At 43.8% G+C, this 13,745-nt stretch overlaps 1 protein-coding gene across 6 annotated transcripts in view; it reads left to right on the top strand.

Annotated features, from left to right (window-relative positions):
- The window catches only part of st3gal4 (ST3 beta-galactoside alpha-2,3-sialyltransferase 4), a 90,874-nt gene that overhangs the window by 57,276 nt on the left and 19,853 nt on the right, over positions 1 to 13,745 (top strand). For all 6 annotated transcript variants that reach the window (XM_052039900.1, XM_052039897.1, XM_052039898.1 and 3 more), the window contains exon 3: positions 2,965 to 3,055. In XM_052039900.1, coding sequence (XP_051895860.1) covers positions 2,965 to 3,055 — 91 coding nt within the window. The remainder of the gene's footprint in view (positions 1 to 2,964; positions 3,056 to 13,745) is intronic.

The raw sequence follows: 13,745 nt of genomic DNA, 5'->3' as shown, positions 1-13,745 counted from the left end.
TTAGTCACATGTACATCGAAATACATAGTGAAATGCATCTTTTCCGTAGTGTTCCGGGGGCAGCCCGCAAGTGTCGCCACGCTTCCGGCGCCAACATAGCATGCCCACAACTTCCTAACCCGTACGTCTTTGGAATGTGGGAGGAAACCCGAGCACCCGGAGGAAACAAACAGAGGGAGAATGTACAAACTCCTTACAGACAGTGGCTGGAATTGAACCCGGGTCGCTGGCGCTGTAATAAGTGTTGCGCTAATCGCTACACTACTGTGCCTCTTTGAATGTGGATAGATCACCTGGACTGGATGAAATGTATCCCAGGCTGTTAAAATAAGCAAGGGAGGACATTGTGGGGCTTAACTGTAACTTTTCTTGTGGTTATGACATGGTGCCAGAGAAGTGGAGGATTGCTCATATTGCAGCACTGTTTAAAAAGGGAGGGATAAACTAAGTTACCATAGGCCAGTTGTCTAACATTGGGGATGGGCAGTTTACTGCATTCAATTCCAAGAAAACGTATAAACTTTGTTCTAGGAAGCCACGCTTTACTCAGGAACAGTCAATGTAAGTTGTTAGGTGAGAGTCATATCTGATGAATGTGATTACATTTTTGAGGAAGTAATGTAGAGATTGATAAGGGCAGTGAATTTGATGCAGTCTACATGGATTTTGCCAAGGTTTTGATGTGGTTCCACGTCGCAGGCTAGCCAAAAAAAATTCAAAGGAAAGTTGCAAATTGGATGCAATTTGCACCTTATTATCTATCTGCACTGCACTTTCTCTGTAACTGTAACCCTTTATTCTGCATTCTGTTATTGTTTTCCCTTGTACTGCCTCAATGCACTGAGGTAATGAAATGATCTGAATGCATGGCATGCAAAACATAGTTTTTTTTAACTGTACCTCGGTACATCTGACAATAATAAACCAATTTATTAAAATTGGTTTGTAACTGTGTCACAGCTACAGAGAAAGTGGCAGAAAGCAAGGCTGATGGATGTTGTGGCTTGAAGGCTGTGCCAGTGAGATTCCACAGAGCTCAGTATTTGGTCCGCTGCTTGCAGTGATATGTTAATGATTTAGAATTGGTATTGGTTTATTATTGTCACTTGTACTGAGGTACAGTGAAAAGCTTGTCTTACAAACCGATCATACAGGTCAATTCATTACACAGAGCAGTTACATTGAGTTAGTACAGAGTGCATTGATGTAGTACGGGTAAAAACAATAACAGTACTGAGTAAAGTGTCACAGCTACAGAGAAAGTGCAGTGCAATAAGGTGCAAGGTCACAACAAGGTGGAGGTAAGGTGGGGCATGATAAAGAAACCTGTTGATGCAAAAATTGGCGGTGTGGTTGACAGAAGGAAATCTTTAGACTGCAGGTAGGTAGATAGTTTGTTCAGTTGGGCTGAAAAGTGGCAAGTGTAGTTTTATCCAATGAAGTCTGAAGTTGTGTATTCAGGGAGGTAAACAAGGCAATACTAAGTAAGTAAGAGGATATTGAATGGTGTGAAGGAACCATGGGATCATGCAGTATATATCAGCAGATTCTGAAAGGTGGCAGAACAGATTAGCAAGGTGGTTAAAAAGTCTTTTCTTATTAGCCAAGGTACACAAAATAAGAACAGGGAGATTATGCTGTAATGGTAGACAATGGTAGTTGAGCCACAGTTTGAGTATTGTCTGCAGTTCTGGTCACCACGTTATAAGAAAGGTGTGATTGCACTGGAAAAGTAGCAGAGGAGATTTTTTTACAAGATGTTGCCAGGACTGGAAGTGGTGGATATGAAGAAAGACAAGATAAAGTGAGATTGTTTTTGGAACAGAGGCTGGGGAAAGATTTAATTGAAGTGTGTAAAATCATGAAGAGCCTAGAGCCCCGTTTCATTTGGCAGTGAAGTAAAAATCAAGGGGGCACAGATTTAAAACAATTCAGTAGAATGGAGATGGGGAAACTCATTTTCACCCAGAACGTCTCAGGAATCGGAACTCCCTGCACGAGAGGTGGTCGAGGCAGAAAGTGCTCGGATCTGTTCTTGAATTCCTGTGACCTGGAGGCTTGGGGAGTCGGTGCTGGAAGGTGGCATCAGGCAGGGCAGCTGTTTATCAGCTGGGGCAGACACAGTGGTCTGAGCAGCTTGTGTTGTAAATTTTCTATGAACCTTGCGTGACTCGAGAGCTTCTCGCAACCTGAGGATGTTACAAAACATTTTATAACAACGGTCTTGTGAAGTATATTCACTGTCGGAATTGTGGAGTTGTACAGCACAGAGACTGGTCCACTAAATCCCCACCAACATCAGCCACCCATTTACACTAATCCTACATAATCCCATTTTATTCTCCCTGCGTTCCCATCATCTCCTGCGGCCTCGCCACTCACCTGCACACGCAGGGCAGTTTACAGTGATCAGTTCATCTACCAAACCACACATCTTTGGGATGTGGGAGGAAGTTGGAGCACATGGGGAAACCCACATGGTTATGGAGAACGTGCAAACTCCACGCAGACGGCAGTGAGGTTGGAAGCAAACCGGGAGTTGAGGCAGCAGCCTCTACAAGCTGCACTAGATAAGATATCTTTATCTTTATTAGTCACGTGTACATCAAAACACACAGTGAAATATATCTTTTTGCATAGAGTGTTCTGGGGGCAGCCTGCAAGTGTCGCCACGCTTCCGGCGCCAACATAGCATGCCCACAGCTCCCAACCTGTACATCTTTGGAATGTGGGAGGAAATCGGAGCACCCAGAGGAAACCCACACAGACACAAGGGGAGAACGTACAAACTCCTTCCAGACAGCGGCTGGATTTGAACTCGGGTCTGCTGAACACTGCCAGAATGTAAACTAAGTTCAGCACTGGGTTGCTTGTATGGTTTCACTGAATGTTATAGGAATTTCATTAGAAGTGGATAAATGGGGCAGAAGAAATTAATTTTCCCTTTTCTCTTTTATCTTTTAGATAGTTCTAAGATCGCGCAGTATCTGTTGGTTTTTGCAAGTCTGATTACAATGGTGATCCTCTTCAACATGACACTGAAGTCAAACCTTCCGTAAGTCTACTCCCAGAGCTTCCTTGTATTACTTCCGTCCTTGGCCGGGCTGGGAACTAAAGCATGCTACATGTCAGCACTATCAACCCAGGCTGGGTGGAAAGACTGAAGAAGCTGAGATTGTTCTGAGAGCAGAAGCGGCTAAGGGGAGATTAAGTCAAGGTGTTTGTACTTGGCAGGGGTTTTGGTAATGGGTGGGAAGTTCAAGGGAGATATCAGAGGGAGGTTTTTTACCCAGAGAGTGGTTGGGGCATAGAGTGCGCTGCCTGGGGCGGTGGTGGAGGCAGGTACATTGGTCAAATTCAAGAGATTGCTAGATAAGCATATGGAGGAATTTAAAATAGAGGGCTATGTGGGACGAAGGGGTTAGATAGTCTTAGGCGAGGTTTAAAGGTTGGCACGACATTGTGGGCCGAAGGGCCTGTGTTGTGCTGTACTGTTCTATGTTCTATTGGTATTGGTTTATTATTGTCACTTGTACTGAGGTACAGTGAAAAGCTTGTCTTACAAACCAGTCGTACGGGTCAATTCATTACACAGTGCAGTTACATTGAGTTAGTACAAAGTGCATTGATGTAGTACAGGTAAAAACAATAACAGCACAGAGTAAAGTGTCACAGCTACAGAGAAAGTGCAGTGCAATAAGGTGCAAGGTCACAACAAGGTAGATCGTGAGGTCATAGTCCATCTCATTGTATAAGGGAACCGTTCAATAGTCTTATCATAGTAGGGTAGAAGCTGTCCTTAAGTCTGGTGGTACGTGCTCTCATTCTCCTGTATCTTCTACCCAATGGAAGAGGAGAGAAGAGAGAATGTCCCGGGTGGGTGGGGTCTTTGATTATGCTGGCTGCTTCACCAAGAGAACGAGAGGTAAAGACAGAGCCCAAGGAGGGGAGGCTGGTGTCTGTGATGTGCTGGCCTGTGTCCACAACTTTCTGCGGTTTCTTGCGGTCCTGGGCAGAGCAGTTGCCGTACCAAGGAGTGATATATCCAGATATGCTTTCTATGGTACATTGGTAAAAGTTCTAAACTGAATCTATGTTCTAAAACTGAATCTGATGATAATGGAACCAGAGGGGAGTGTTTGTTATTCAGAGATTTATGATTGAGTGTTGAAAGCATATTCTATAATAACTTTGGAATGGTATGAGGGTAAATGCTTGGAAAGAAATATTTGAGGTGCCATAGACAAAGTGTGGGCTGAATAACTCACTCTTTCAAAAAGCTGGAATAAGCACAGTGGTCTGAATGGGATAATTCTGCAGTGTGTGAGTCTATGAAAATAACCCACCTGAGTCTGTCCACGAGCTGCTCTGCCATGACCAGCAAGCAGCATGGAAGCCTCTCTCAGATTGTAACAAAATCCCTGTGTTTTGTCATTTCAGAATTTATAACGAGAAAGGAAGCAATTCAGTCTGCCACACCTGTCACTCTTTCGGGTTTTGCTTCTGATTGGGCATCTTGTTAACAATCCCTTTTTTTAAAAATCCCAACACCAGACAGTAAAAGAAATAAAATGAGTGGCTGTTAGATCCCGTGAGCTTGCTCAGTCACCCAGTTAGATCATGGCTGATTTGATCTTGACCTCGTTCTTGCCCAGTCCCCATAATCCTTAACTCCCGTGTAGGTCAAAAATCTGCTCGTCTTGCCCTTGAATATAAGCAACGACTACACTTCCAAATCTCCTTGGGATAGAGTCTTCTAATGATTTACAACCCTTGGAGAGAAAACAAAATCCTCTGCCTTTTAAATGGGTGACTCCTCAAACTATTCCACTCTCAGCATTTATCCTGCCAAGTTGGCTCGAATATGTTTCAATTCGATCATCTTCCAAACTTTTAAGGAGATTGTGCCCGTTGTTCCAATAATGCAAGCCCTTTGTTCCAAGAATTAACCTGGTAAAACTTCCATGAACTGCCTCCCACACCATAAATAAGATCAGAGCCACACCCAGCAACCCGAGTGCAGCCGGCTCTCCTTATTTTACACCCCATCCCTTTGCAATTAAAGCCAACATTCCATTTGCCTCCCTAATTGCCTCCCTAATTGTCTTCCTGTGTTTCATCTCCATGGATACCCACACCCTTCAATACAGCGACATTCTGCAGCCTTCCAAATTCAAATTTTCTAATCCTCTTACCAAATATAATGCCCCCCCCCGACGTTATTTGCTCAATAACCTACCTACATCCTTTTGCAGGTTCTTCGTTCTTGTTCTCACATCTTGCTTTCCTACCTATCATTGTATCATTCGCAAACAGTGATAATTCAGTTGATCCCATTGTCCATGTTATTAGCGTAGATTGTAAATAGTTGAGGCCCCAGCCTGATCCCTGTGGTAACGCATAGTTACAGCTCATCGCCTGAAAGTAACCCTGACTCTATTTGTCTTAGTTCGCCCAACCTCCATTCATTTTAATATGTTACCTCCAGTGCCACAAGTCTTGTATAATAACTTTAATGTGGTACCTTTACGAATAACTTGGACATCCAAATTAGTTGTGAAGTGATTGTTTTTAAAACCATTAATAATGGATTCACTCATTCGCCCAATGACAAATTTCAGTGTAGCTGGCCCATAGTTTACTACTTTCTGCCTCCCTCCTTTCTTGAATAGTGTCACGAACCAGCAACAAAAGAAACACACTGAGCATGATTTAGTGTTAAAAACTATTTTATTAATCACTACTTATGATAATACGCAAAATAAAAGTAAAAATGTTAGTATGTTAGAATTCAAAAATGTTAAACCTCGAACGTTAACCCCAAAACTAAACTCGTCGTGTGTGTGTGTGACAAAGTCCAAAACTCCCAGTTCAGGAATGGTTCTTAAAGTTCAGTTCTGCAAGCCATAAGGTGAAACATGAGCAAGGGCTTCTTCAACAACCACCGTTGTCAGAAGATAAGATGTAGATGTAGAGAACATAGAGAAAGTAAATACGAAATCCAAATGTTCCACGATGGAACCCAAACGACACTCCAGTGTTTACTCGGTAGTGACTTCCTCACCCCGAAAAGCATCCGAATCGTGGTCGTCCACACACAAATACCTGTTTCCTTCTACAGGTCAGCAACAAAGTGAACTCCACCGGATTACTTCCAACTTCCATACATGGATTTCAGTGGCAAACACAGTTATTGTTTCTCATCCATCGATAGAGAAAACAAGCAGGCTGGTGTCTCTCTCCCTTCTCTCTCTCTCTCTCTCTCTCTCCTTCTTCTTCTTACTTCTTCAACAACATCATTACGTCCTTTATCTTCTATTGACGTAAGCACGCCCCACACACACACACACTCTCTATCTTAAAGGGACTTTCACTGAGTCCGTAACAATAGAAATGTTACATTTGTGGCCTTCGTGTTCACTTTCTGGAGTCTAAGTCCAATGCATCCACCATCTCTGCGGCTACTTTTATTAGGACCCTTTGATACAGAACATTTTGTTCTGGGAACTTGTCATTCTTGCATCCCATTGGTTTGCCGGCACCATTTCCCTAGCTTCTCCCTCTCTTTTGCCCCCAGTTTTCTACTATTATTGAGATGCTTTTATACTGAGTCAAAATGTTGGTTCAAAGTCTTTGCTATTTCTGTATTTCCCAGTATTAACTGCCAGTCTCCATTTCTAACCACCAACATTTAACTTAACTTTTCTCTTCCTTTTTATATACTTACAGTATGCCTACTTTATATTCTTTGCTAGTTTAATCTGAACTGATCTGATATAATGAGAGTAATCAGATTAGTTTGTTGTCATATACACCAGGATGTAAAGAAATTCCTTGCTCACATGAAGCTCATAGGTAAACAGTACACATGGTAACAATAAATACAGTGAGTGCAAAACTACAGAGTAGTGCAAACTGAAGAAGTGCAAAAAGAAATGCTAAGGTGATGATAACAGAAGACGTAGAATTTAGGGTTTGAATATGTAGCAGCATCACTGTGAAGAGGGTGTGAAAGAGGTGATTGGTTCAGAAGTCTTGACAGCAGTGGGGAAGAAGCTGTTCTTGAGTCTGGTCATCTGGACTTTCAAGCTGCTGTATCTTCTCCTTGAAGGTAGAAGAGAGAAAAGGGAGTGGCCAGGGTGGCAGGCACCCTTGACGATATTATTAGCCTTCCTGATGCAACGCACCATGAAGATGGACTAGATGGAAGGAAGTGATGAGCCTGTGATGGACTGGGCATTCTCTACAGGTTCCATTGGTCTAGAACAGAGCGTTTGCCATACTAGACGGATGCAATCAGGATGCTTCCTGTAGTGCACCTATAGAAGGTTGAGAGAAACCTCGTTGACAGCCAAATCCTCTCAGATGCCTAAGAAAATACATACGCTGATGTGCTTTCTTGATCACTGCATCATCATGGAGGGACCAGGAGAGGTTGCTGGTGATCTGAATGCCTAGGAAGTTGAAACTGTCGACCATCTCTGCAACAGCTCCGTTGACGAGGACAGGGTTGTTTTCACCCCCTGCCCCACCTCCTTAGGTCAACACCCGGTTCTAACAAGTTCCTAAACTTCTGGCCTACAATGTATCTTTGCAAAATTGTGCTGCTCTTTTTCAATTTGAAACCAACTTTGTTTAGCCATGTTAGCCATGAATACATCACAGTTTTTGTTGAAGATACTCTATTTCCGTTGCTGTTAACTGTGGCGTTGCAGCTCTGTGACTGTGGATCTTTCATGTTAACTAACAGTGCAATTGTCCTGGATGTTTTCTCTCAAGAACACTTGTTAGTGAAACCTTACTGTGGCCAGCACTTTTTACACAATGTTCTCATTTCTCATTATCCATTGACCTATCATCCCGGATCTGCAAATTCGACTCCAAACAGATCTTAAGTTTTTTTTCTTCGAGGCACTGAAAGATCAGGAACACCAACATGTACTTGTGAAGTCAGTCAACAACGTGTGACAGAAACTGGAGTGTGCAGCAGGAGCAGTGGTCCGAAGTGTGGACTGGGGTGCAGTCTGTGCTAGGCCTCAGAGACTCGGCATGTTTTGACAAGCTAAAAATTATTTACAGAGTGATGTATCCCTGGAGGGGTCATCGCCAGCAGCCTTAGTGGTACCTGCATTTTGTGTTACCTGCAGCAAGTGTGTATCCTTATCCCTTGTGAGAATTAAAGAGGTCTTATTGTATTCCCTTTATTCTGAGAAACAGTATCACTTACAGGTTCAATACATTTTAGAGAATTCCAATATTTAAGATTTAGAGTTCAAGAAAAGATTCTGCACCTAATGTTAACTATGTTACCTGCCCTGTTTTGATCTCTAGTATGAGCTTGGAGGAACCTTAGAGTCACCTTAGAGTCTTGCTTTGTTTCTGTGATGCTGCTTATTGTTATCTGTTTCTGAGATATGAATGCTTCATACTCAGTACTGTTGGTTTATACTCAATAACCCTTTTTAAATTTCAAAATATACTTCATTCATAAAAATACTAAAACATTTAAATATATAACATTTTCCTAACAAGTAACGTTATTCCATTACTTACTGTTAACACATCAGCAGTTATCCATTTACAAACTCAAGGTCAAAGTTAAGTTTATTGTCATCTGCACAAGTCCATGTGTGCACAGGTGCAATGAAAAAGTTGCTTACAGCAGCATCACAGGCACAGAGTGTCAGATAAATAGCATTCACGAGAAAAAAACAAACATAAATTACACACAATTTTTTTACAAGGAAGAACATAATTAGAACAAAAAAACCTAAATCCATTGTAGTTCAAAGTGGTTGTAGTATTGCAAAACTGTGGTGGTTTAGGTTTTGCTGGATGAGTAAGTAAATAGTTCATCGGGTTTTAAATGCATTGGTTACACTTAAAACCTTATAAAGGTGCCTCGTGGCATAGAACATCACAGCACAGAACAGCCTCTTTGGCCCACAATGTTGTGCCGACATTTTATCCTGCTCTAATATCTATCTAACCATTCCCTCCCACGTAACCTCCATTTCTCTATCATTCATATATCTGTCTAAGATTCTCTTAAATGTCCCTAATGAATCTGCCCCCACAACCTCTACCAGCAGTGTGTTCCATGCACCCACCACTCTCTGTGCAAAAAAAAACTTACCACTGACATCCCCATTTATATCTTCCTCCAATCACCTTAAAATTATGTCCCCTCGTGTTAGCCATTGTCGCCCTGGGAAAAAGGTCTGACTCTCCAGTCGATCTATGCCTCTTATCATTTTGTACACCTCTATCAAGTCACCTCTCATCCTCCTCTCCAAAGAGAAAAACCCAAGCTCACTCAACCTATCCTCATAAGACATGGTCTCCAATCCAGGCAACATCCTGGTGAATCTCCTCTGCATCTTCTCTAAAGCTTCCACATCCTTCCTATAATGAGGCGACCAGAACTGAACACAATACTCCAAGTGTGGTCTAACCAGAGTTCTACAGAGCTGCAACATTACCTCGTGACTCTTGAGCTCAGTACCCCGACTAATGAAAGCCAACACACCATACGCCTTCTTAACAGCCCTATCGACCTGCATGGCAACCTTGAGGGATCTATGGATGTGGACCCCAAAATCCCTCTGTTCCTCCACACTGCTAAGAGTCTTGCCATTCTGCCTTCAAATTCGATCTCCCGAAGTGTATCACTTCACACTTATCCGGGTTGAACTCCATCTGCCACTTCTCAGCCCAGCTCTGCAGCCTATCAATGTCCTGTTGTAATTTACAGCAACCTTCTACACTATCCCATCACCACCAACCTTTGTATCATAAGCAAACTTACTAACCCACCCTTCCACATCCTCATCCAAGTCACTTATAAAAATCACAAAGAGCAGGGGTCCCAGAACAGATCCCTGCGGAACACCACTGGTCACCAACCTCCAGGCAGGATATGCTCCATCCAACACCACCCTCTGTCTTCTATGAGCGAGCCAATTCTGAATCCACACAGCCAAGTTTCCCTGAATCCCATGCTTCCTGACTTGCTCAATGAGCATTCCATGAGGAACCTTATCAAACGCCTTATTAAAATCCATGTACACCACATCCACTGCTCAACCTTCATCAATGTGCTTTGTCACATCCTCAAAGAATTCAATCAGGCTCGTGAGGCACGACCTGTTCCTCATAAAGCCATGCTGACTGTCCCTAATCAGCCTGTGCTTCTCCAAATGTCCATAAATCCTGTCTAAGAATCTCCTCCAGTAATTTGGATGCCCTGCTTTTCAGCTTCCTACCTAACTCCATATATTCCCTTTTCAGGACCTCATCCCTTTTCTTACCTATGTCATTGGTACCAATATGTACCACGACCTTTGGCTGTTCACCCTCCTCCTTCAGAATGCTGTGGACCCGATCCGAGACGTCCCTGACCCTGGCACCGGGCAGGCAACATACCATCCGGGAGTCTCTTTTACATGCACAGAATCTCTTGTCTGCCCCCCCCTTACTATGGAATCCCCTATCACTACCGCTCTCCTCTTCTCCCCCCTTCCCTTCTGCGCCACAACCCGGCTCAGTGCCAGAGACCTAGTCACTGCAGCTTTCCCCCGGTAGGTCCCCCCCTCCCCCAGCCCCCCCCCCAACAGTATCCAAAGCAGTATACCTGTTATTGAGGGGAACAGCCACAGGAGTACTCTGCACTACCTGCCTATTCTCTGTCCTTCTCCTGACAGTCACCCAGTTACCTGCCTACTGCAGCTTCAGGGTGACTGCCTCCCTGTAGCCCTTGTCTATGTACTCCTCGGTAGGAGCCGAAGGTCATCCAGCTGCAGCTCCAGTTCCCTAACACGGTCTGTAAGGAGCTGCAGTTGGATGCACCTCGTGCAGATGTAGCTATCAGGGAGACTGGAGGTCTCCCAGAACTCCCACATCTCAGAAGCTGAACACACCACTGACCCTGCAGCCATTTGCACTACTCTGGCCTGGCAGTGAAGGAAACACCAAAGCAAAGAAAGAAAGGGACTTACCAGAGACTTACTGTACCTTCACCTCTTCTCACCGAAGCCTCTTGAACCAAAGCCTCAATACCCCCACTCTAACACTAGCCCATTGACACAATGGCCAATCTGCTTATACCTGCCTTTCCTCTTATTTGCTGCTGTTAATAAACCTATCAACTGGTAACAATTTTCAAATGTGCCTCATTTATACTCTTGCAAGGTGAACCTCATAAGCACAGGCACAGAAACTCCCCCCTTTTCAAAGGTCCTGCTCCAAATCTGGCTCTAACTCCCGACTCTGCAAGGTGAAACTCATGTCCTGTCAGATAACTCCAGGAGAGAGACTAGTGTAGAAATTGCAGGGGCCTGGGCAGATATATTTAAAATGTCCTTAGCCATGGGTTTGGTGCTGGAGGACTGGAGAGTAGCTTGTGTTGTTCTGTTGTTTAAAAAAGGCTCTATAAGTAAACCAGGTAATTACAGGCAGGTGAGCCTGACATCAGTGGTAGGTAAATTATTGGAAGGTGTTCTGAGAGATCGGATATACAAGTATTTGGACAGCCAGGGGCTGATTAGGGATAGTCAGCTTGGCTTTGTGCGTGGTAGATTGTGTTTAATGAATCTTGTAGAGCTTTTTGAGGAGGTTACTAAGAAAGTAGATGAAGGAAAGGCTGTGGATGTTGTCTACGTGGACTTTAGTAAGGTGTTTGACAAGGTCCCACATGGGAGGTTATTTCAGAAGGTTCAGTCACTAGGTCTCCATAGAGAGGTTGTAAACTGGATTCGAAATTGGCTGTGTGGGAGAAGTCAGAGTGGTGGTGGATGATTGTTTCTCAGACTGGAGGCCTGTGATTAGTGGTGTGCCTCAGGGATCTGTGCTGGGACCATTGTTGTTTATTGTCTATATTAATGATCTATGATAATGTGGTAAATTGGATCAGCAGGTTTGCTGATGACACTAAGATTGGAGGCGTTGTGGACGGCGAGGAAGGCTTTCAAAGCTTGCAGAGGGATCTGAACCAACTGGAAAAGTGGGCCAGAAAATGGCAGATGGAATTGGTGAGGCCAGATTTGGAGTATTGTGTGTAGTTCTGGTCACCTAACTATAGGAAGGATATCAGTAAGATTGAAAGAGTGCAGAGATTTACTAGAATGTTGCCGGGTCTTCAGGAGTTGACTTACAGGGAAAGATTGAACAGGTTAGGACTGTATTCCTTGGGGAGTAGAAGAATGAGGGGAGATTTGATAGAGGTTTACAATATTATGAGGGGCATAGACAGATTAAATGCGAGTAGGCTCTTTCCACCTCGAGTACGAGAGGACACGGCTTTAGGGTGAAAGGGGAAAGGTTTAGGGTGAACATTAGGGGGAACTTCTTCACTCAGAGAGTGGTGGGAGTGTGGAATGAGCTGCCATCTGACGTGGTAAATGCTGGCTCACTCTTAAGTTTTAAGAATAAATTGGATAGATATATGGAGGGGAGAGGTCTGGAGGGGTATGGACTGAGTGCAGGCCAATGGGACTAGCGGAATAAAGTTTTGTTACAGACTGGAAGGGCCGAATGGCCTGTTTTCTGTGCTGTAGTGTTCTATGGTTCTATGACAGGAATGGCCTGGGACTGATACGGGATAAAACTTCCTCTTTGCATCAGATCAAACATTCCAAGAATGGGTACAACAGGAATTCAATAAATAGTCGGGTTCCCTCCAAACTCCCCCATCCAACCTGCCCAGGTACGGTACAGCATGGATTTCGGGGTTTCCTCTAGTCCATCAGTGCAATCCTTTGGCAAACAAGGTAGCCTTTCCATTTTCCATATCTGGTGCCCAGTAATTGCTCGGGATATGGTTGCCATTTCAGAGCTAAACTATTGGCCAGTTTCAAGTATTAACTCTGGCATTTATTATCCAAGTCTAATTGACTTTACAAAGGTTGCATTCTAGCACCACAGCTGCCTGTGTGGTAAAGGTAGTAAGGAGACAATTTAGACGCAGTGACTATGAAGGGATGGCAATGTAGTTCCAACCTGAGGTGGTGTGCGACTTGGATGAAAACCTTGCTGCTGGCTTCCTGTGTATGTGCCCCTCTTGCCGTTCTGGGAGGTAGAGGTTGGTTTTGGGATCTGCTGCAGATGAAGCCTTGGAGAATCACTGCAGTTCATCCCACAGCTAGTACATGTCCGACAGCCACAGTGTATTGGTGGTGAGGTGAAGGTGGAAGGTCAACTGAATTAGATTGAAATTAAACAGAAAATGCTATAAATTCTCAACAGTTCCAGCAGCATCTACGGAAAGAGAAACAGAACTAATGTTTTTAGATCAAAGACTCTTCGTCAGATCTGGGAAATAGAGAACAAGTTATTTTTAAGTGGCATATAGGGTGTGAGAGCAGTGGATAGGGCTGAGGCCAGGGTTGCTGTGTGAGAGAAGGTGTGGGAAATGGTGAGAGATTGAAAATGCTCAGATGATCAGAGAAAAACTGGGTTAATATTACAGATGGATGACCAGAGCAGAATTGATCAATTCTGAGAGAGAAAATGGGGAATTCACTGTTGAACCCAGGGGGCTGAAAGGGACCTTGCTGGAAAATGAGATTCTGTTCCTTGACCTAATGTTAGGCTTCATTGAAACTGTGTAGGAGGACAAAGCAAGAGAGGTCAGTGGGAGTAAGATGAAGAATTAAATTGACAAGCAAATGGAAGCTCATTGTAACCCCAGCAGACTGGACACAGGTGCTCCGCAAAGCACTGACTCAATCTGAGTTTGGTTTCTTCAT

Source organism: Pristis pectinata, chromosome 27 (assembly GCF_009764475.1).
Source record: "Pristis pectinata isolate sPriPec2 chromosome 27, sPriPec2.1.pri, whole genome shotgun sequence".
Lineage (NCBI taxonomy): Eukaryota > Metazoa > Chordata > Chondrichthyes > Rhinopristiformes > Pristidae > Pristis > Pristis pectinata.
Note: the sequence above shows the minus strand (reverse complement) of the source record. Positions and strands in the feature narration are given on the sequence as shown.